The sequence below is a fragment of the Equus przewalskii genome, chromosome 4 (assembly GCF_037783145.1).
Source record: "Equus przewalskii isolate Varuska chromosome 4, EquPr2, whole genome shotgun sequence".
Lineage (NCBI taxonomy): Eukaryota > Metazoa > Chordata > Mammalia > Perissodactyla > Equidae > Equus > Equus przewalskii.
The window spans coordinates 69,800,657-69,825,093 of record NC_091834.1 but is presented as its reverse complement, the minus strand read 5'-3'; the positions used below and the strand labels follow the sequence as shown (position 1 = coordinate 69,825,093).

Sequence of the window (24,437 nt, the reverse complement as noted above, 5' to 3'; positions counted from 1 at the left end):
GGATCTGTTTTAGTCTTTATAGTTTTGTATACATGTGAGATTTTTCATAGAAAAAATTTTTCAGAGAAGAAAATAGGGTTGTAAAATATCTATAAATGGAAAAGATTTTGAAAAAAGAGATTCAAAAATACTCAAGCAAATGGTGGTAAATAAAATAAGTGCATGTTGATGATGTTCTTTGTTAGAGAGGCCAAAAGATGTCAGGCTCAGGAAAGATTAAAAACAAAGATCGTAATGTAGCTGCCTTGAATCTCATTCCACCAAGGCAGCCGTGGGAAAACTATCCGGGCTGGCAGGAAATTCCATTGTATTTTGTGCTCCTTGCCTCTCCCATCCCCCTTTACCCCACGCACCAAAAGCTCTGCAAAAGTTTGGTGACTTCACACAGTGTCAAGGTGGCAGGGAGGCCCTCCTGGTTATTAGCCAGATGCCAAGATGGCCTTTTTCCTGTGTACGTGGTCCCTTCAGTCCATGGCTCTGCTGGGGCACAGCATCTGTGGCTAGACTCTGAAGCCCTACGCCGTCTCCCAGGGCAGGGTCACAGAACAGGTGTAAGGCAGGTAATCTCAGGACTTGCCAGCCTTTGTCTCTACAAGAATCTCCTTCTCCCTTTTCCCTTTCTTCCTCTCCCTTGCCACGACATCTTGAATAAGGATTGAGTGGGTTTAGGCTTTTACAAATGATAGTAAGAGTGATTGAGTTCACGTTGCTTCTCCTTTCTGCCCTGACGAAAGTAACTGAGGAAAGGAATTGCCAACGCTGGCTGCTAGTTACCTGCTTGATATATGTATGTTGGGAGGATAGGGGAATACAGGGAGAAGACCATGAGTTGATGGTTCTGTGTATTGTGCTACAGTGACTTTGTTGATCTTGAAATTATTCATTCTTTTGGAGGAAAATATCCAAGGTTAGATTCATAAGGAAGTTTCTTTTGATGAATAAGAAGGAGATGTTCTTGCTCTGATGAGGAAAACTAAGCAGTCCCTTGGGAAAGATTAAATATTACCTGGGTCAAAAATGAAAATAGGAGGGGCCAGCCCCATGGCCGAGTGGTTAAGTTCATGCACTCCGCTTTGGCAGCCCGGGGTTTTGCCAGTTCGGATCCCGGGTGCGGACATGGCACTGCTCGGTAGGCCATGCTGAGGCCACATCCCACATAGAACAACCAGGGCCACTCACAAGTAGGCTATACGACTATGTACTGGGGGGGCTTTGGGGAGAAGAAGAAGAAGAAAAAGAAAAAAAGATTGGCAACAGTTGTTAGCTCAGGTGCCAATCTTTAAAAAAAAAAAAAGTAAAGATAGGAAAGAAAAAGTCAAGTTATTCCTCACATGCATGAGTGTGGATAAGTAATTTAGAGAGGATGAGAAACAAATTACTTCTGATGAATCCTCAGAGAGGAAAGGACTGTGTGACTTCAGTGATATAAAGGGACTTTCAGCTGGGCAGGAGCCTGCGAGCGTGTCCTGCTAAGCTCCCATGGCATTGAGAAAAAGGGATGGGGCCACCTTCTGAAGAACGGCGGAAATATCCCACGGCACTTCCAGTCACAAAAACCAGTGACTTCACAAACACCCATCGCTGGTTTGCCATCGCTGACTCATCCATCATTTTTTTCCTCTTTCCAAATTCTTTCTTTCATATTCTCTTTTCTTTAAAAATCCCTCTAAAGTCAATAGAAATTTAAACTGTCTGTTTGCACCCTGGATTTATATATGTCCAAGCTCTGTGGCTACCTTAATGCCTTCGAGTACAAAAAATGAAATAGAGAAAATGATAATTAATGTGAAGGTATATAACTCTGAAATTGGCAAGTAAGCCTGAACAGTATGATTTTGTTCGTATTCAACCCTTACTACAAAAGATCAAAGGTAGAAAAGAGGAAAAGGGGGAAATCATCCTCTTCCATGAAGCCAGCCATCTTCTGCTCAGCTTCCCAACTTGTGCTGTGGGTTTTATTTATTTATTTATTTATTTTTTATTTTTTTCCCCAAAGATTGCCACCTGGGCTAACAACTGTTGCCAGTCTTTGTGTTTTTTTTTCCTGCTTTATCTCCCCAAACCCCCCCTGTACACGGTTGCGTATCTGAGTTGCATGTCCTTCTAGTTGTGGGATGTGGGACGCCGCCTCAACGTGGCCTGACAAGTGGTGCCATATCTGCGCCCAGGATGTGAACCCTGGGCCGCCACATCGGAGCACGTGAACTTAACCACTCGGCCAAGGAGCCGGCCCCTCTGTGGGTTTTAAATAGATAGTTTCAGTATCATATGCTTTCATCCATGATGTTGAAGGTTAGTTCTTGAGAAATAGTGCATTTTCCGTAGCATACAGTATTCTCACCATAAAAAGAGAAACTCTTTGTGATTTAACATAGATGATGAGGGTAGTGGACTAAACTCAACACTCATCTGCTTGATGAAATCATCTGTGCCCACCTCACCCTCTACCATCCTTTCCTCTGAATTATCAGCGCCATACCTTTGAGTACTTGCTAATATACCATTTTGAGTTCACTGTTATTACATTGTAGTCTTTTCAGAAAATTGTTATATGTTTTTCGGACCACCGTTTACATTTTTATTTAGGCCGTGTGTTTATTATGTAAAAACACACTAGGAAAATTATAAAATACAGATAGGAACCATCTTTTTTATGTATAAAAATCACCTGTGATCCTCTACCCAGAGATAACCACTGTGGTTAACATTAGCAGATATAATCTTCTAGACTATCATATTTGTCTATATAGATGTTTTAAATGGAAGATGTTGTGCCTTTAAATACTGTATCGTATCTCGCTTTTTCAGTTAATTATATTGAAAACTTTGCCTGTTATCCTTCTTCAACCTCATTTTTAATGGCTGCGTAAGAGTTTTAACGTGTGAATGTACAATGGTATACATAACCAATTCCTAATGATTTAAGCAATTTTTACTTGTATCATATGGCTTTTTTTAACTGTTAACAAAGTAAATCTCTAGTGTTTTAATAAAAAATGATGGAGAAATGTTAATTAACACATGGAAATTTACTGTTTATGTATCTGCTTAGGGAAAAATTTTTTTACTTTGGAAGACAACTGTAACTGAATATACTTGTAGCAATAGTTTTAAATAAATTTTATAATATTAATTTTCTAAAATCTTATTAAGACTAAATATACTGAAACACAAATATTTTATTCCATTTAGGAGAACACAAGCTTCACTTCATCCCTGCCCTGATTGGTCCCTTCCTAGAAGTGACCTTGATACCCCAGCCGGATCTCCGGAATGTCATGATTCCTATTTTTCATGATATGATGGACTGGGAGCAGAGGCGGAGCGGAAATTTTAAACAGGTAGGTGGATGTGCTCCTCAGAGCAGCTGGAAGAGTTTCAGTTCTCCTCAAGCATATCTGAGCTCCCAGATTCAACTCTGAGTTGGGAAATGAGCACCGAACCAGCCGTCAAGAGACCCAGATTCCAGCCTGGCCTGCCCACTCCCAAGCCATGTGGCCTTGGATACCTCTCTAGTCCGATGTTCCCCTGAGCTTCTGGGGAAGCCCTGAAAAACCATTTTATTCCCTTTCAGCTAAAAAATTCTGTGATTTCCCAGGTCTATGTTTAAGAACTGGCAGAGATGTATTTTGCTTCCAGTTGGACACAACACAGAGGAATCAGGTTAATGATTCTTGCAATCATTGAGCTCTCAGTGGTCTGCACATTATATTTGGTGAATGGCTTAGCTTTGAGCATTTGATGCACAGTATGTTTTATTGTTCTTTGCTTGAAGCATCAAGAATTCATTTAAAGGGAAAGCAGTAGAAATTCTTGGAAAGGAAAGTCTGAGAAGATGAGCCTATCATTTCTCATTGACATAGGTTCTAATAACTCTACACTAGTCTTGGAGAGACAGATGTTCTTATCACACAACCAGATCTCCTAAGATATCAGCTGCTTTTGCTATGCCAAGTCACTCATGATGGAGGTAGTAGTCCTACTGTCTGTTCACAGTCACTGCACTAACCTAACCTGTGTGAAGGGTTTGGCCCTCCTTCATGTTTCACCAGATAAAGCCTTTCTCAACTCTTAGGAGTGGTGTCAACTGTGTGAGCAAGCTGAATCATACAGTGAACCCTCCTATTGCCAAAAGCGTGGCATTTCACCTGTACCAATATGGACATTTCTTTTCAAGAAAGCTAGTAGGTGAATGAAAGGCTATTTTAAAATTATATTGGAAGGGGATCCACTTTCCTTCCCTTTTGTCTTTATCCTTTTATTGAAATTTGATTCAAAGGAATAATTGGGCTTAGTCTGTTGACAAAATCAAATATCCCCCCAACTCCTAGTTGTTTAACTCTCTCTGGCCATGCAGAGGTTTTTCATTTTCTGTATTCCGCTGCCTCAGATAGATGAAGGGATATTTCTGCCTTCCTGATAGTCAAGTCCTAAAGGATTTATGTTCTTGAAAATATAAATGTTTTGACTACAGTTTACAGGAAATATGCCCTTTCTCTCTCATACTGTTTATTGCTACCTTAGAATATTTCTATGGATCTACCATCTGTACATGGATAGGACAAGTTCTCAACTTTAGCAGAGATTTAGTGCAACCTCGAAATTGTTTTGAGAAAGAAAATAGATATAAAACACATCAAAGATTTAAATTAATGTTTGTGGATGTTCTTATATAGGGATTAAAAGAAAAAAAGAAATAGGACTTGCCAGTTTTTATAGCTCCTAAAAGAGAATTCAAACATTTAAGCTGGGCTGCAAGCATTTGTGTTTGAATCAACAAATAGATAGATGTCTGTGGCAGCAGCAAGTGCCACCCTGCTGGGAGTTTGAAGCCATGTTGCTCCATCTAAATTAGCCCCCTACAATTCCAAGGGGGTGTCTACTATTAACCACAGCTGATAATGTCACTTTCACAAAATTTACTGTGGCTTTTCCCCTTGCAGATATAAATATGTTTCAGTTTGCCTAGAAATCCTACTTGTGAAGGGGAGGAAAGAGTAATATTTGGGCATGTTTCAGGTGGAAGCCAAGCTAATTGACAAACTGGATAGCCTGATGTCAGAAGGCAAAGGTGATGAAACATACCGCGAGCTCTTCAACAGTATGTGAGTAATATGTTTATCTCAGGTCAATTCTATTCAGGGGATTTGGTGTCATTGCTTAGCAGCTGAGAGCTACAAAGCCAGCTTGGGTCTCACAGGAGTGCTTTGTCTTTGTGGAGTGTGAAATAAAGGATAATTGCCTAACTCTGGTGAATGGATCTTATTGTTTTGATGGTTAGGCATGTCTCCTTATTTTAATCTCTGATTAGGACAGGTCACATGTGTTACGTAACAAATCCTACTCTTTTCATGCCTAATAATTTTAAAACTGGGGCTGCAAGATAATGATTTTAAGGAAGGTTATGAGTGGAAGAAGAAAAAGAGGTGTGCGATGCTTTCCTAAGTAAGATATCCTTGGGTGATTTGTTGGGAAAAGTAACCTAGTTTGCATCTGTTCTTCAACACTTGATTTAATTCATCAATACTGATCACTCACTCTATTATTAATTGCTTTCTAAATGTTTCTTATTAGAACATCACAGAAGCAAATCATTTGTAGTAACTTCTGTGATTTGGATTTGTATGGAGGATATAGAAATACTGGAATGCTGTAAAGGGACTTTGAGGTTGTCCTTACCAATAGAATGTGATCACAGTCACAGGATAAATTGCCTGTACCAAGTATTCAGCCACTGTGTGAAATGGCCAGAGAGGACATGTGAGAATGTTTTAGTTCTCAGGATTTTAATTCTAACACTTGTTTTCTCTACAGCTTTCTATGGATCTTAGTCATTTTCAAACCTAATATTTATAAGTGTTTTTTTTTAAGGAAGAGCTAGCTCAGTGTGCTTGGAAATGTTTGTTTCAAACCTAATATTTGTAAGTGTTTTTTTTAAGGAAGAGCTAGCTCAGTGTGCTTGGAAATGTTTGCATTTCTTTCAGAAGTGCAAAAATAATTCAGCAATACATTTTTCTGTTACAAAATATACTTTTACTTGTATTTATGCCCAAGTATCACCTAAAGCTAAATATTAATGCTGTAGAACTGATAGCCAATGCAAAATTCTGTAATTCATTTTATGATCATTAATTTTAAAAAGTAGATACATTACCATATAAGTTTGAAAAATGTTATTAGTGGCTGATAGATTTCAACCTGCCTGATTCAAAATCATTCTTCAAGCTTTTAAGAAAATTATATTGAAAGGAAAAGCCAAGAGGGGTATACAGATTTCTTGTGGTCGTGGGTGATGAAATACATTCTTTGTATTGAATCCTGAAAAACACCATTTTCTTCTGATACTGTAATTAAATTGGAACTTTTAATAATTATTCACCAAGCCCTCATTCATTCTAGCATGCAAAGCGTCTGTCTTTCATGACAGCTGGAGTTTAGCAAGAATTCTGATTAAAACCTCATCCAATATAATAAATTGCTTTTGAAGACTGCTCTCATTTCAGTGACTAGTTCTTGGTTTGAACAAAGAACTAAAATGAGAAAGCACTCAGTGAAATGAATCTCTTGAGATTTGTGATTAATTATTTATAATAAATTCACAAGATTAATAAATACATAGTTCTGTAGTGCCTCTTATCTACTTTAATAAAGGCCTTATAGCATGAATTTGGATTGCTTGTATATAAATATGACATTGAAATAGAAGATGTACCTTGACGTTAGAATCAAACCAATGATTAAAATATTAAGCCTCTGTCCTTAGGACTATTTTAAGGTGCCTGATTCATCAATGGAAATTTTTATTCTTTTGTTGATTTTTTAGCGTATTACTAGAAATGTTACTATAAATATTTTTCTTTCATGCTTTTATGAGCAGCATATTGGGAATAAGTAAAATCTAAAGTAATAATTAAATATCATTACTACCTGGGCTCAGAAAAGAAAATAAAACCTAACTATATTTCAGGAAACAATAAAATGCTTTTTTGGCAATGGAAATCCCAGTGAATTAGTGTAATCACAGTGAGTCACTGTGCACGTTATGAATTCGGAACACATGCTGTTATGGTACAGATTCTCATTTGTCCTCTGTAATTCATGTCTAAAACTTAAAATTTGTTCAGAGGTTGAAAGTACCTCGTTGCTTGCCGAAAATGTGGTTCTTTGCCAAAATGGTCTCCTTAGAATGAGACTTCAAATTTGTATAGTACCTTCCTTTCTAAGAACTTCTTTCCCTAACCCCTAACATTGTCTTCGTTTACCCATACTACATCTTTTTGAAATAAGTAGGAGTCAGGATTTATTATTTTTGATAATGCTGGAATTGTGTACCATGGTCGCCAATGTGACGTATCCAGAATAGAGCCTCAGGACTGAATTCTGCATCCCCTGGCTCCGCTTGATTTACTGATTTGGCTTTATTTATTGAGCACCTCTCTGTGCCAGGGACTCTTCCAGAGCTGAGGATGCTGTAGAGACTGTGCTGTAGGAGCACACAGTAGGGGTATCTACAGCCCTGGGGGCTTTGAAGGGGCTTTCCAGAAGAGGTAACATCCAGTTCAGTTCTTTCCCTAGTCCTTTACTCTGCTTCCTCATGTGTTGCTCTAAATAATTCAATAAGACTCCAAATCATTTCATAGATCTTTATTTAGTGATTACATTTAATTATAGTTTGGAGACAGAGGATTAACTATGTGACACCTACTTTAGGTATAAGACTCCAAATCATTTCAAAGATCTTTATTTAGTGATTACATTTAATTATAGTTTGGAGACAGAGGATTAACTATGTGACACCTACTTTAGATTATCTAACTCTTTGGGTTGTTTAAGAAGAGCGTGCACAGACACAGGTGTTTTATATAAGAGTGATAGCCTCAACACAATCCTGTTATGATACAGAGAAAGGTAGATTGGGGGTCAAATCCCACCCCTCCATTTTCTTTCATAGACTAAAAGCCTGATGAACAATACGTCGTCCTGCAGAGCCATTGTTTATCCTGCTCCCTGATGTTAGGGAGTCCCATTGCCTATCAATTAGCAATAAGAAATCACCTTTTACTGTTATTAAATTAGTTCCCTGTATACTCAATGTGGGCACCTGGGCATGATTATAGGCCAAATGAAAATGTCCAAACATCCAACCACCTAAATCAAACAAGTTATCTAGAAAGACTCCTGTTTTTGCTGATGCCTCCCCTTCTCAGATTGTATCAGGTAAACTGCGAAAGCAAGCTTCCCAACAGAAAGAACAAGCCTGGCTGAGAAAGCAGATGAATCAGGTTCTAGACTTGGTCCTAACATTTGGGTCTTGAGTTAGTCAAGGAAATAGGCCCTGCAGAGCTTTGCGTCTTCTTACCGGAGGATTATGTAGCTGATTTCTTACTGCATCAGGAGGCTGTGCAAATTAATGAAACTCATGCCCATAAAAGAAGTCTCCGTATATTTTTAGAATTATTGCTTAACTTGAGTTCTTTGTTTTTCAGCCTCTAAAGTGTATGAGGTATGAGTGGGCTGTCACATGGGGAAATTTTTACATCATCCTGCATTGCTTTGGCAGGCAGATTTTCATTTGAGTACTTGGTTCAATACCAATTTGGCATTTCAGCTTGAAACAGGTGTTATTCGGAGGTTTTGAAAAAGAAAACACATTTTAAACAAACTAGGAGACCTTTCCCTGGGGGATTGATCAGGGAAAGCTCCATCCCTTCATATGCTACTTCTCCTCCCACCCCCAATCTAGGAAACGGTTCAGAATAAACCAGAAAAGTAAATGATCAGGGATGGATGGGCAACAGATGAGGAGATAAGACAGAAGGCTGGGCACTGGAATGGCAAAGCAAGAAGAAGAGGGGAGAAAAATTGGGAGAGGACATAGCCACAGACCAAAACAAAGCTGTGACAAAATAGCTTTTTTCTTTAGTGTTTCTTTTTCCACTAGGGAAAATATATGGTAGGCTTAGATTGTACTTGTAAGAAATATTTTCTCTCTCTGTTATTCCTGAAACCAAGATGAAAGGGAAACAAGATTTGAGACAGAAATGATGATCATTCGACTTGGAGGGGTAGGGAAGTACCCTCATATTGCCATGCTTGTGTTCTTACTTTTATCTTTTCGGGAAAGGTCAGTCATAAAAGCTTTGCCAAGTATATCGTTAATTTGCCAAGAGGTGGGAGTGAAAGTAAAACAGATCCTAATTATTCTGATTGTTATTATTTTGTGTTTACATAGTACCTCTGCTCTAAGGTGCGTAAGACTAGGGGAAATGTAGGAGGAGAGATGTGGTTCAGTACTTGTTATCAATCTGCTGTAACAACCACATAGAAAATGCTCTGTGATTAATGACAAAATGAATGAAACTGTTGAGCGAGTGCACAGATAGTACAATATGTATTGAGTGGGCAAATGTTAAGTGAAAGGAAAAAACGCAAAACGTCATACCGTCTGTACCAGGATTTTCCTGTAGCAGTTGCATTGCAGTAAAATTGCTTGGATGAAGATGCACTCCACTGAGAGGTAGGAAAATATTTCATGTGAATAAAGCAAGATCTTACTTAAAAGTAAACTTAGAGGCACTCCTGTTTTTGCTTTTTGCAGTGTTATTTGATGTGGTAAGGCGCAAGCTTCTGTTAGTGTAAGAGAGAAGCTAGGAAAAAATGTCTTTGAGCTGAGAGGTGCTTGTATATTTTGAAAGTATGATTCTATGCATGTGTTCATGTTTTATGACTTGGATAATCTGAAAATCAATTTGCTTTGTCAATGCTTCCTGGATTAGAATTCCACTATTTGGTCCCTATCCTAGGTAAGACATTGTTTGCAAATTGTGCTACTTGTGAGATGTTGCAGTGGTTGCTAAGGCATTTAAGGTACTGATGAAAGTATAATGGTTGTCATGGTGACTGATAAAAATAAATGTTGAAAATGCCCTGGGTTCTTTCTTTTCCAGTCTACTGAAGAAAATTGAGCGGGAAACATGGAGGGAAAGTGGCGTTTCATTAATTGCCACTGTAACTCGACTAATGGAGAGATTGTTAGATTACAGGTAAGCTGAGTCCCACATTTTCCAGATATGCTGTGCTCCACTTAGAAAATCAGACTTAGAATAGAATCACCCTTCCACTTGAGTTAATCCCTAAAGAACTGATCATCAGACCATGGAACCTTGTGCAATAAGAGAATGGACTTCTAACTAGTTGGTTCAGAGGATTTTTTTCCCTTTTTTTTTTCCTGTTTTGTTTTGGTTGACGGTTCTTCTAAAGTCTTAGTGAATTGGGAGGGTTCTCAGAGTCCCATTATGAAAGGAATCTTTTTTTGGTGTTTATACTCACCCACTAGAACCAGTAGATCCATCGATTTTAGGGTGAAGACAGTGTAACAGAAAATTGTACAACCATGCTGCTTTCTTATAAAAGGGGAGGAGACTGATACACTGTTACCTTTCAGAGACATAATTTTTTAAAATTTTTTACTTATCTAAACTGTTAAAACAGTTCGCCCCACTTAAATGCATGGTGTTTGTTTTATTTTAAGAATGAAACCCTCATTCTCATTGTTGATGGCCAAGCTTACTGGCTACTTCTCACCCCACTGTAGGAGGTATACAATAACACACCTTCAGTCCTCTTTCTCCTGAGCCTTCTGTCTATTGAGAGGAAGCACAATCCACCTGGAAGTGAAATTCTCAGCAGAAACTGGTGCTCAGGAGTGTCTGACCTCCCAACCTCACCTGGATCATGAGATTATGCAGCCTGGGGCAGTTCCTCTAGTCTGCTGAGTCTTTATCTGAACAGCAGCTTGCAAATTGCCTCTTGTACCCTGACAGTACTTTTTGGACAAACTGTGTTTGCCCCTAGGAACGAAGTTCTGAGTTCTGACTGTTGCTTTTTGTTTTTAGGGACTGCATGAAAATGGGAGAGGTAGATGGCAAAAAGATTGGCTGCACAGTTAGCCTCCTGGTTAGTAAACTACTCCCCTTTGCCTCCTTGTATCCTAACATTTGTTTGTTTTCACAGAAGTACTATGTTTTGTTTGCTTTTAATCCACAGTGTCTTTTTTTTTACCTGGATGTTTCATGGAAGAGGTTAGAAGTGTTTTTAGAAGAAGCATAGAGAGCTTCAGGTTGAATTAAATGCCAGAAAATGCTCGGCTCCGAACACTGCAGAATGCACCCGCTGCGTTCCCGCAGCTCTGATGGCGGACCTCTGTAAGATCCAGAGTGATGCCCTCCCTTCTCCTCTTGCATCGCTTTACCCTCCTGGAGTCTATTGCTCTCCTAGGAAAAAGCATGATGTCCCCGGATCTTTTTACTTCTGTGTAGACAGTCTCTTTCTGTCCTTCTTATATTCATTCTACATTCTAATAAATATTAGTGATCTCTTCTTTTGTGAACAAATGACAGCTGTCTAACACACTAATTTTTACTTTCCATCTTCTTTACAAAATAAATCCAGTACACCACTATTCTTAAAGCTTGGATTATAACTAGGATGACCATATAACTTATCACTCAAACAGGACATTCTTGAGAGTAAGATTAAATATTATGTGAGGATATTAGGCTAAACCAGAACTGTCCTAGGAAAACCAAATTAAAATGTCTCATAACTAACTATTAAATAGAATGATATTCTCACTACAGAGCAAAAGAATGACCATACATCTAGACATTCATTTTTCATAGTTTAGTATAGGGTAAATTGTTGCTGTTGATAATTTACCTTAATCAGATTTGAAATACAGGAATATGTGACTGCTTCTAGTTCTAAGTTTGTAAATATCATGCTTTCTTTTTCTTGTTTTGCAGAATAGATGAAACCTCACCATCTATTGTAGGCCCTTATACAGATATTCTTGTTCTTACTCTGAGCGTTTGAATTTCTCACATGCCTTATTGTTCTTTATTTGCACCTTGAAGTTTTGTTTGCCCCCACTCTGATTCTGTCTTGTCTTAGCTCCTTGGTTTCAGTCTCTTTGTTTTGTTTTGTTTTGTTTTGTTTATTCCTTCAAAGATCAGGACTTCTGCTTTCTTAGGACCGTCTTTTTATCTCTTTTCCTAATTCATTTTCTCACTGCACTGTTCTTCATGTCTGAGTATATGACTATCTCCTTCTTTACCACACCCACCACTTCTTCCACATTTTGAATTTGTTACATCTCCACCTCCAATACCAGTCACTAGAAATAGTGAGACCTGAGCATCTTCTGTAAGGCCACATCTTATTGTGCACTTTCTTCCTTAATTTTTGTCACCAAACCCAACAGTAACTTCTAGGCCAACAGGCCAAACTCACTGGGTCAGCCCACTTACCTTTCCTTTTAGCATACACTTCTAATCTTGAGCGTAGACATTCCTACTTTTATATTTCCTATCTGTATTTCCCCAGTTTTTTGCCAACCTTTCACCATGGTCAGGATCCTCAGCCTGAGTTTCTTCTACCTCTCTTATATATCAGTGTTTCGGGAGAAAAACCAACGGCTCTAGAAGCTTTAGATCCTCTCAGTTTGTCTCCTTAATCCTGGCTCTACCCCAGCTCCAGGCACAAAGTCTCATAAATAACTTCAAAGGAAAGCCTTCACCTTTTTCCAGAAGAATCTTCTTCCATTGTCTCCATCTTGTTTCACAGTGCCCTCTGTTTGGAGGTAAATAAATAAATGTAGACCCCAGGTTCATTTCCTCAGTTGGTACAACAGAAGAGATCATTTCCTTGCATGAAAGAATTAATACTCTGCCCTACATGTGTTTACTCTAGTCTCCCAGTAAGAAGAAGCCAGAGACTTAATAAGATCGGTGGCCCCATCAGTATTCACTTGAGACACAGAATGTATGCCTCTAGCTTTGCAGTGACCAAGAATAGTCCTTACAGAAAATGTTACTGTTTGAAAGCTGTTCTAGTTTCAAACTAGCACGAGAATATTTATTATTAAAGAACCAAATATAAAACTTTGAAACTCATCTTTTTAGCTTCTACTCCATACGGAAAGTTCTTGATATTTTCTAGCAGCAAAATAGTTCTCTTCAACTATATTCACTTCCTCTTAAAGATTTTTCTTCTCTTTGGAAAGATCAATTCCAGATTGTCTTCAGGAGAGCTCTGGCTTTCTTTACAAGATTGGAGTTAACCGTAGTGTCAAATTGGTAGAAATGCATAATCGTTGACATGATTCACAGTAGGAAATGTAATTATTGTTTTGTCCTTTGTGTCACAAGTCTTGCCAGACATATGTGAAAGATTCTCATGTGACAACTGAAGAGATCTTTTTTTTGAGGAGGATTATTCATTTATAGAGTGATTCTTTATTTTGTTGTCAAAGAAAGCTGCATCTTACAAGAAAGCTATTAGAGCAAATCATCCTTTAATAATGTAAAAACCTGCTGTGGGCTTGTTAGACTTGTGTTTATGGTACAACAATTCTTGCTAATTAAAATGATTTTGGTTATAATAAGAGAGATGTGACTAGCATTATTTACTTAGCTTTTAAAAGAACTCCAAGTTCTTCAGGAGGCAAGAGGGGAAGGGAGGGGATAATGGCATAAATTGGAAAAAAATATTTTTTATGATGCTTTGAACTAAATGTCAGTGTTTCAAGGTTAGAAGAGTCCTCATATTGATGAGTGGACACCTGTTAGGTAGTGAGCAAAAAGTACATTTAACAGAAGGCCCTCAGTCTTGAAGCCCAAGTGCAATTTAAGCAGCCACATTGACGAGTTTAGTCCCTTACCAAATCCTTGTCTACTACTCAGTTTCAGAAATTTTTGGAGTTCCTGGCCGTTCCCCCTTAGAAAAACCTATCCCTCCTTCAGATCAGCATATTTATCCCCTCTCATCGCTTCTTCTGCATACCAGGTAGCATCAGTGAAAACAACAATAGCAACAATAATGATAGTTTTGATGGCTTAAGCAGAGATTTCATAATGGACAATGATCTGCTCGCTGAAAGTACCTCATTTAGAGTCTCACAGCATCATGCTTTTGCTGGAAACCGACTTCATATACATTCGCTCTTACGTTTACTAAGTTCGCTGAGGACTAATGTACTTTCTAACGTGGTGAAGGAGTAGGTGGGGATGCTTATAAGTGTACCTTAAAATGCCCGCATAATGTGTCCAGGTAAGTCGAAGCTGAGATTTTGATAACTAATGTTAAAACATTTTAGAGAAGGTTAGTAAGATCCAGATACTTTTTTTAAATAAACAAATAAAATATTTTTAATAAGCATGCCTCCATAACAATAATTTGAGATAAATCTCTTGTTATTAATCCTTTTATGTTTTGGACATAAACGGAAACCTTTAAACTCCAACACAAGTAAGAAACTCAGAATATCACCTTAACAATAAGACACATTTTTGTTTACCCCCTTTCATGTGATTCTTCAGGAAAAAAATGCTTTTGCATTATTTTTAATCATCCTTATTATATATCATAGAGACTTTTTTTCTTTAGAGCAAAACATGTTTGAAGTTTGAAATTAAAGAAACTATCCTTTGAATATCATTGATCAAACTTAGTAAACAGGGTAATCTCTTATGTATTTTTAATATTTTTTAGTGGAAAAGGTTGATTGTCTATTGGCAGTAAAACTAACAAAAAATAATAGAGAGTAACAAAAGAAATGTGAATCAGTGGTAATAACGCCCCAAGAGTTACCAGCTTATCCAATAATTGCTAGGTAATGTTTAACACAGACAATGTTGAATTAAAAATATGTCACTGGGCGGGGCTGGCCCGGTGGCTCAGCGGTTAAGTTCGCACATTCTGCTTCTTGGCAGCTCGGGGTTCGCTGGTTCGGATCCCGGGTGTGGACATGGCACCGCTTGGCACACCATGCTGTGGTAGGCATCCCACATATAAAGTAAAGGAAGATGGGCACGGATGTTAGCTCAGGGCCAGGCTTCCTCAGCAAAAAAGAGGAGGACTGGCAGTGGTTAGCTCAGGGCTAATCTTCCTCAAAAAAAAATGTCACTGGGCCTCCTTACTTAATTTTTTAAAGACATTTATATGGAAAAATGCATTTGTTCTCTTGGTTCAAGACATGAAATTTCAGCAGGGTAAAAGGCAGCTATTTGCAGGCCTGACTGTTGAGGAACTATCCACACTGTCCTTTTTTTTTAACAGAACTTCTACAAGACTGAATTGAACAAGGAAGAGATGTATATACGCTACATCCACAAACTGTACGATCTACACCTCAAAGCACAGAACTTCACAGGTGACTTTGTCTTTGGGCTCAGGTTGGGGGAAGTGGGCTGGACACTGGTGTATTAAACATGGTAACTCCTTTGCTTTTTATGATTAGAGCTGAGGACTCAAGCATTTCTACTTTAAACTGGAAATTTATTTTTAGTTGGATTTATGTTTCCAAGTATTCCATTTTCACTTATGTATTGGCTTTTTTACTTCATCTCTTTGCGTGGTTTTTTACAGATTGCTTTTGGGGTTATAAAATACATACCTAACTTTTCAGTCTGCTTAGAGTTATTATCTTACCACTTCAAGTTAAATATAGGAGTTATATACAAGTTAGCCCCTTTGTCCTCCCCACTTTATGTTAGTTGTCGTGTGTATTACATCTTCATACATTGAAAACTCCATCGGATAATATCATATTTTTTTAATTTTAGCAGTCATACCTATTTTAAAGAGGATAAAAATAGTGTTATATTTACTCAGATATTTACCATTTCTATTGCTCTTTCTTCATTCACGAAGTTCTCAATTTCCCTCTATTATCGTTTTCATTCAACCTAAAAAACTTGTTTTAGTATTTCTTTTAAAGCAGATCAAATGGTTGAAGAATTCTCTTAGTTTTGCTTCAGCTGAGAATGTCTTGATTTTACCTTCCTCCCTGAAGGATATGTTCGTTGGATATAGAATTCTAGGTGGACAGTTCTTTTGCTTCAGTACTTTAAAAATGTTCTTTTATGGGGGCTGGCCCCGTGGCCGAGTGGTTAAGTTCGCGCACTCCGCAGCAGGCGGCCCAGTGTTTCGCTAGTTCGAGTCCTGGGCGCGGACATGGCACTGCTCATCAGACCATGCTGAGGCAGCGTCCCACATGCCACAGCTAGAAGAACCCACAACGAAGAATACACAACTATGTACCGGGGGGCTTTGGGGAGAAAAAGGAAAAAATAAAATCTTAAAAATAAAAAAAAAAAATGTTCTTTTATGGTCTTCTGGCCTCCGTGGTTTCTTTCTTTTTTTTTTTTTTTTAAGACTGGCACCTGGGCTAACAAGTGTTGCCAATCTTTTTCTTTTTTTTTCTGCTTTATCTCCCCAAACCCCCCCTGTACACAGTTGTATATCTTAGTTGCACATCCTTCTAGTTGTGGGATGGTGGGACGCCACCTCAACAAGGCCTGACGAGCAGTGCCATGTCCGCGCCAGGATCCGAACCCTGGGCCGCTGCAGCGGAGCGGGCGAACTTAACCACTCGGCCACGGAGCCGGCCCCAGCTCCGTGGTTTCTGATGGGAGATCCACAGTCATTTAAATTGTTCACCTGTATGTAATGCGTAATTTTCTCTGGTTGCTTTTAAGACCTTATCTTTGATTTTCAGCAGTTTGATTATGATATTTATGGGCATGGTTTTCTTTAAGTTTATTCTGTGTAGGTTCACTGAGCTACTTGAATCTTTAAATTTGTTTCCTTCACCAAATTTGGGAAGTTTTCAGGCATTATTTTCTTAAATATACTTTCTGCACCAGTCCTACTTTTGGGACTCCAGTGATGTAAACGTTAGGCCTTTTGGTATTGTTCCATAAACTCCTGCAGCTCGGTTCATTTTTCATTTTTCAGTTTTTCTTCTTTCTGTTGTTCAGACTGGATAATTTCTATTGATCTGTTTTCAAGTCCATTGACTCTACTCCATCATTTATATTCAGCTATTGAGTTCCTCCAGTGAAATTTTTATTTTTGTTATTGTATTATTCAGTTGTAACATTTTCATTTGGCCTTTTTTTTTATAGCTTCAGTTTCTTTGCAGGGAACTTCTCTCTTTCTGTTCATTTCAAGAGTGTTCACTTTTACTTCAAGGAGCATGGTTATAATGGCTGCTTCATAGTATTTGCCTATAATTCCAACGTCTGAATCGTCTTGGGTTGACGTCTGCTAATTGCTTTGTCCCTTTGAGATTTATTTAGTTTTCCTGGTTCTTTGGAGGTCAAGTAATTTTGGGTTGTATCCTGGACATTCTGAATATTGTATTATGAGACTCTGAGTTCTATTAAAATTTTTGCACAATGTTGACTTTTTAATTTTAGCAACAGTCAGTCCAGTTAAATTCAAACCTCAAGTCCTGAACCACCTTCTGAAAGTTGTGATTCTAATGTCAGTTTAGTTTTCAAAGCCTTTGCACTACTATTTTGATCTTTTCTGCATGTGTGTCTCCCAGGGAGAGTCTGAGACCTAGACAGTGATCTATACCATAGTTCTTTTCTCAAAACCTTTGTTATGTTGATTCTGGTTTGTTCTATACATGTACAGCTTGGAAGCGAGCTCAGGACATCATACACAGAATTTTAAAATCCCTTTCTCCATCTCCCTCCTCTCTGTGATCTTCCTCACTCTTCCCATCTCCCAGGGGCTCCTTTTTCTAGCCCTCTTGCTTGATCAGAGTGAAAGTACTCAAAGCCAAGGCTTGGTCCTCTCCACACTATGATGCACTCCCTACACTTAGTCTTCCTGGGGCCCAAGCAGTGAAAGTAAAAAGCCTGCGGAAGCTGCTGCCGCCACTGTGATTGCCCCCAGTGTCACCACGACAGGTTTGCAGTTATGTTCCTGGGGCTCAGAGTGGACCAGAAGCATTGAAAGCACTCCATCTCACAGGAGGGCCTCTTCCCTGACTAGAGGAGCTTCTCTTGGAGCTTTTTCTTTCTGTTCCCATGTGTAGTTCCAGGAGACAGGGTAGGCTAACTCAGGAGATATGAGAGGCAAAAAAGAAAAACAGGGAACTCTCCACTGTGTGGTCATTCTTTGAGCATTGATTTTCCTACTCTGTCTGCCTTTTCTTTCTTACTTTTCAGAATCCTACAACAGTTGCATTATGTATTCTGTCTAGAGTTTTTACTTGTAATCACTGGGAAAGATATGATAGAATGTTCTTACGACATCTTAACCAGAACAAGAACCCTTTAACTGGATTTAGGAACCGCAAATCTTAGTCTTTTGACACACTCTTCTTCCAAGGAATTGAATCATAGCCCCCAAAGACTAACGGAATTCTTCTGAAGTAGCGCTTATGTTCCCAGCATTTAAATATGCCTCTAGCTGCGGTTCCACTATATCAATTAACAGCATCACTGTTTACTCAGCCTGGAGACCTTGATGTTTTCTTTGATGTCTCTCTTCTTCCCCTCCCTCAGGTGTTCTCTTCAGGAGGTTCTATTGAGTTTACTTCCTAAAAGTCTCTCAAAACCCTTTCCTTTTCATTGTTCCCACTTTCACTGCCTCAGGTCTTCAGCATCTCTCACCTGGACTGCTTCCTAACTATCACCAGAGTTATTCTCGAGAGCAGGGGTCAGCAGACTGTAAGCTGCAGACCGGCCACCTGATTTTGTAAAGAAAGTTTTATTAGAACTCAGCCACACCCACTATTTACATATTGTCTATGGCTGCTTTTGTTGTGCAATGGCAGAATTGAGTAGTTGCAATAAAGACCATATGACCTGCAAGCCTAAATTGTTTACTGTCTGGCCTTTTAAGAAAATTTGCCAACCCCTTCTCTAGGTATAACTCTGTTATCAATTCACGTCTTTACAAAATAAAGCTCAAACTCTTAATTTGAGGTCCATCATAATTGAACCAACACGTATCTATTCAGACTCATCTTACCACTTGTACTACACTCCTTCTTTTCATCCATCATTACACTGCTTCTTTATCATCTTTTCCATGAAGTCTTCATCTTCCTGGGGTTCTCTTTTTGTTTCCCTCACCAACTCCATGCCCCCCACCTCTCTCCCAGGGGCTGAGTGATGTTTCCAACTCGTTTCCCATTGCATTTTTTTTGGATTTCTATTAAAACACATATCACATTATTTTTATTTATAGTTATATAAGGTGTGTGTTTGTGTACGTAGGTAGGTAGGTAGATAGATCGACTGATTGATCAGTTGAGTTATCCATCTGCAGTTAAAGGGTGAATTCCTTGAGGACAGAGATAATGTTTTCTTCTTAGTCTTCTGGGTTCTTAGAATAGCACCTAGTAATGTGAGATTTTAATAAATGCATCACTAATAAATATAGTCCGTTAAATTTTAACACCTGGAGAGCAGATTTTTCTCCTTCAATGTTGGTAATTTCTGCATAACTAAGGAGGCCCCCGTGTCTCTTCACACAGATGTGCTGATAGTTTTGATTAAGTAGACTAAGATTTTGGAGCTGATGATGTTGTCTGAGAGTTTAAATGGTAATTTTTAAGTGATTAGTAGCCAAATTTTGAGAGAAATAGTGAAACTAGTTTTTATATCTGTGAAAACAACCTAGTAGACTTGTTTTATTTTAAAGGCCATGAAGTAAGAAAGGAGAGAACGAACTGAGGACAAGCTCTTCCAAATATGTAACAGATATATTTTGGTTCTCTGAAACAAAGTCCAAATCTGTCTGATTATATTTTGGAAATGGGTAAATCTTTTTTCTTTGATTTGTTTATTCAACTTGCAGTTTTTATGTCCCCCCAAGTCATAAGAAATAAGTCCTTTTCCCATATAACATTTTATTCATCTCTCTCCTGTCCTCATTTTTGTCTGTCCTTGAAGAAAATGAAATTGATGGAAAAACTTTTCTATCTTTATAGAATTCTGTTTAAATGAGTTAACTCTTTCCAGCCTTTTGTGACAGTGCCTCCATTCCTAATTCATCTCCACTCTTCTCCTATGTTATTTCTTTTGCATATTGTTGTCCTCACTGTATACTTCTCAAAATGGTGGAATGAGATGGCCCATGTTTAGTTATGTGGTGATGCCTTTTGTTCAGAATTGTAAATACTTTTTAAAAGACTGTTGGAAATTTTGGATGTGATTCATTCTTCCCTTTTCGATACGTAATATTGTCCTCTAAAGATGCAGAAGAATAAATTTACAGCATATTGCAATAACAATCTACAGTTTGCTAATATGTTCAAAAATCAGCATCAATACTCTGCTATGTTGTTCACATCTCAAAGGTATATAGGTTTTCTTTAATGAAAGTTTTCTACAGCTTCCTTTACATACACCATTTACTGCAGATAGACATCATCATTTTTCTGAATCAAATTCTGAAACAGGTGTAATTTGTTTTCACACCTTTCTCATGTCACCATTTGGTCATTTGTCAGCTTCCTCTGATGGCCTGCCAGTGCCTTGTTTTCCCGGACTTCCCAGAGGCAACTGACTCACACCTGACCTTCCAGTCATCCCCTGGTCCTTCCCAGGGCAAGTGTAATTTGGAAAGCAGTTTAAGGCCTAGAAACCCTTCACTGCCCCCCTTTTTTTCTCCATATTTTTTATTCTGGAAAAATATATGTAACATAAAATTTACCATCTTAATCATTTTTAAGTGTACAGTTCAGTGGCATTAAGTACATTCACATTGTTGTGCAACCATCACCACCATCTGTCCCCAGAACTTTTTCATCTGCCGTGTACCCATTAAACAATAACTTCCCATTTTCCCTTCTCTCAGTCCCTGTCAACCACCTTTCTGCTTTCCGTGTCTGTGAATTTGACTTTCACTGTCCCCTAAGTCACTCTGTGTGGGCAGCTGCCAGCTTCAGCTGTGAAAGGGCTTCCCTCCGTCCTCCTCATCCTGTTCACTGTGAAATTGTTAGTCTCAAGGATAGTTTTCGAGTGCTCAGTTGCTGGGGGAAACACAAAAGAAATTTTGAGAGACAAAGATGATAATTCCTGAGCTGTATCGTTAAGGGAAAATAGGAGTTATTCGGCATTTAAGGGGGAAAGACTTGAAAGAACAGGATGTGAGGGCCTGTAGGTGTGAGTCTGCATGGTAGTGAGGGGAACTATGGTTTATTCAGATGGCAGGAGCGAAGAATGTGGACGGAAGAACAAATGCATGCATGAGGTTTTCTTTGACACTTGGCATTTATGATAAGGACATGTGGGGAATTAAAGATCAGGAAATCATCTCAGGAGGCCTCAGAGAAAACCAGAAGGCTATTCACATACAGCTCAGATCTGATGATCTGGTTGTTATTATCTTTTTTTGTCCTGTCAGAAGCAGTCTTCCGTGGCCACCTATGTTGTGGTGATTCAGCTGACTTTCTGCATCCACCAATTAACTGACCCCCTTTAGCAATACTCTCTCTGTCCACCTCACATTTAATCTGCACGAGAAAGAGTTCACCTAGTGCCCATTGCAATAGAAAGCACCTCTGTCCCTGTTGGGCAGCTGTCTTATAGCTGGCTGCCTCTGGATCGGGCTGCATCTTGTCTCATTCAGCCAAAGCTGATGATGGGGTCAAGGAGCTCCAACTATGTAGTGTGGAGAGACAGTGGAGGGCTCCTTCTTACCCTACCACGTGGTGGGACAATGGGAAAATGTGAGTGGAGAGACCAGATCATAGGCACTTTCTCTATCACTTTAGGAAACCTAAATTTATCCTGTTAGCTACTGGGAGCCATTGGCTGGTTTTAATTAGGGGAGCGACATGATTATTTGCATTGAAGAAAGATCGTATTGGTTACAGTGTGCAAACTGAATAGAGGGGGGAAGAGAATGCTGGTGGGTTATGAAAGCTTTTGCTCAACAACCACTGAAGCCGGGAGGTTGAGCTCACCAAAGGTAACTAAAGGGAAGAAAGTCCAGAGCCTTTGCCTCATGGGACTTCTGCACTTAAGAGGTAAGAGAACAGTGATAGGGACACAGGCTTTTCTTATTACAACTGTACTTTATACATTGAGATGGCCAGATCATAGGACTAGAACTTAACATGCTGTTTAGGGCTTTATGTGTAGTTACCCTGAAGGCAAATAAATGAAGAAAAAGAATTACCATTTGGTGATATTGTGTTAAAAGCTACTATTACATCTTTTGAAGGACATATAGGGATGGTAGTTAAATGGATTAATAGCATAAGAGTTTGTCCATTTTATTCAATTTAGTAAATGAGTTGGCTATCATCATGTTAAAGGAAAAAAATTATTATAGTCCTTCATCAGTGACAATGAATTCTGGTGCCTATTCTTGATCTGTTTGGCCATATTTGTGGTTTGGGAAAAGAAGAGACCTGCAGAATGGCAAGTATTCTTTTAAGTACACTATCTGTCCACTGTGCTTAAGCCTACAGGTCAATATTACCATGTGTATATTCTCTCTCTTTCTCTCTCTCTCTCTCTCTCTCTCTCACACACACACACACACACACACACACACACACACACACACACACACAGTTCTTATCCAACACTTCTACCATTTCTAATTCCTCCTCTGTTGCTAGATTTTTAAATTTTTCTTTTCTGTCCTCAGCTCCTCTCTGGCTTCTTTGCCCCTCCTAAATTCTGCCTGTACCATGACACCCCCAAACACACACACACACCAGTTTCAAGTTTTTCAGCCTTTTATTATCCAGAAGAATTTAGCTACCATTTTTTTGGTTCCTAAGCATACCCTTTTGAAGATACCCATAGTTCCACCTGTGGGGATTTACCAGTGAGCTTTTCTAGCAAACAAAGGCGTATCTCCTGTGTCTTTGAACCAGCTACAACTGATATCCGTAAACATTTGTATTATCCCAGGAGCATGCAGGCCTTGTAGAAAGAAGGGAAGGGTAGGGGAGAAAGAGAGAGTGTGTGGATACAGGGAGCCAAAAGCTTTAATAAAAATCTCAGATAATTCCATCTTCCAGGCAAAGTCATCATTCATTATCCTGCTGTTGCATATTTTCTGGACATTTTTCTTCAGTATCATGAAATTCAGAAAATAGTATTTTCTATAATTTGTTCCAAACCAGCCCCATTTGCAGGGAGGTTGTTGGGGTCCTCTCTCAATCACTGTCTGCCCATTGACTTTCAGAGGCTGCATATACTCTCCTGTTATACGATGAGCTGCTGGAATGGTCTGATCGGCCCCTCCGGGAGTTCCTGACCTACCCCATGCAAACAGAATGGCAGCGCAAAGAGCACCTGCACCTCGCCATCATCCAGAACTTTGACAGAGGCAAAGTAAGTAGCCCTGCCCACCCATGACCTCTCCCAAGGTGATTGTGTTGGTGTCACATTTCCTTTATTTCTAGGTCACTGATGCCCACCTCCTCAAGCAGGGGCCTTCAAATTTTAATGGGCATCCAAACACCCAAGAGTTTGTTGAAAGGCAGATTCCCAGTTCCCGCTCCTAGACATTCTGATGAAGTAGGTCTGGTGTGGGGCAGGGATTCTGTGATTTTAATGAAGACTCCAGGAAATTCCAGTGTGTGTGAACTTTGGACCACACTTTGAGAAATGCTGATCTAGAGGTTTTGACACCCAGGCATTTTATAAGGGTGAAAAACCATTATCACTCTCCCCTCACCACCCCCAATTGGCATGTATTCTGTTGCAGTCCACTTTTTTTTAAGGCAAAATAAATGAAACTAAGTTTGTTTAAAGAATTTTATGGTATCTCATCATATACTTAGAGATGCCCTGGGCCGTCAAAAAACCACACTGAGCTAACACAATTCAGCACATCACCTCACTCCACCTGCCTCTTTCTGCAAGGGTTGCAACACTCTTTAAAGAAAAGTTGTGAATCTGACCACAGTTGAGTTGAACACTTGGATGCTTTGGTGATATGTGTCTTAGATTTAAACGTATCTTCCAAATTGCCAAGGTTAAACAGACAATTAAAATAAAACCAGTGGCTGTCATTCTTTTACAAAACATAATTGTACACCCAAAAATGTGATGCAAGGGAATTGCTTCCTTCCCGGCCTCTTATTATTTGTCTAACTACACTGGCCTCTCGTCCCTTAGGTTAATAGCAAGGAAATGCCTTTGTGCCCCCCTGCAGTAAAGTTTCCACCTGTACGATAAGCTGTTACACAATCTCTGGCTGCGTATATTGGCCCATTCCCAGGAGTTTGTGCTCCATGAGAGGTTGGAAACTATGGCCCTTGGGTCCAATGGCTCACCACCTGTTTCTGTTCAGTCTGCAATCTAAGAATTGCTTTTCCATTTTTAAATGATTGAAAGAAATCCAAAGAAGAAGAATATCTGACATGTGAAAATTACATGAAATTCACATTTCAGTGTCCATAGATTACAGATTTAGTGGAACACAGCCAAGTTTATTCGTATCTATGGCTGCTTTCGTGCTTTAATGGCAGAGTTGAGTAGTTGTGACAAAGGTTATATGGCCCACAGAAACTAAAGTATTGGTGTCTGGCTCTTAGCAGAAAAGGTTTGCCCAATACCTGGGCTAGATTGAAGAATTTTTGTATTTCTGCTAAGGGTAACCTG

General features: G+C 39.0%; 1 protein-coding gene across 7 annotated transcripts in view; it reads left to right on the top strand.

Moving 5' to 3' along the window:
* Nucleotides 1-24,437, top strand: part of DOCK4 (dedicator of cytokinesis 4) — a 435,939-nt gene that overhangs the window by 371,691 nt on the left and 39,811 nt on the right. For 4 of the 7 annotated variants that reach the window (XM_070617603.1, XM_070617598.1, XM_070617601.1 and 1 more), the window contains exons 31-37: nt 3,193-3,341; nt 5,020-5,105; nt 9,777-9,803; nt 9,948-10,043; nt 10,896-10,956; nt 15,118-15,211; nt 23,014-23,162. In XM_070617603.1, the coding sequence (XP_070473704.1) occupies nt 3,193-3,341; nt 5,020-5,105; nt 9,777-9,803; nt 9,948-10,043; nt 10,896-10,956; nt 15,118-15,211; nt 23,014-23,162 (662 nt within the window). The remainder of the gene's footprint in view (nt 1-3,192; nt 3,342-5,019; nt 5,106-9,776; nt 9,804-9,947; nt 10,044-10,895; nt 10,957-15,117; nt 15,212-23,013; nt 23,163-24,437) is intronic. The other 3 variants (XM_070617599.1, XM_070617602.1, XM_070617597.1) reach the window with 1 other exon arrangement.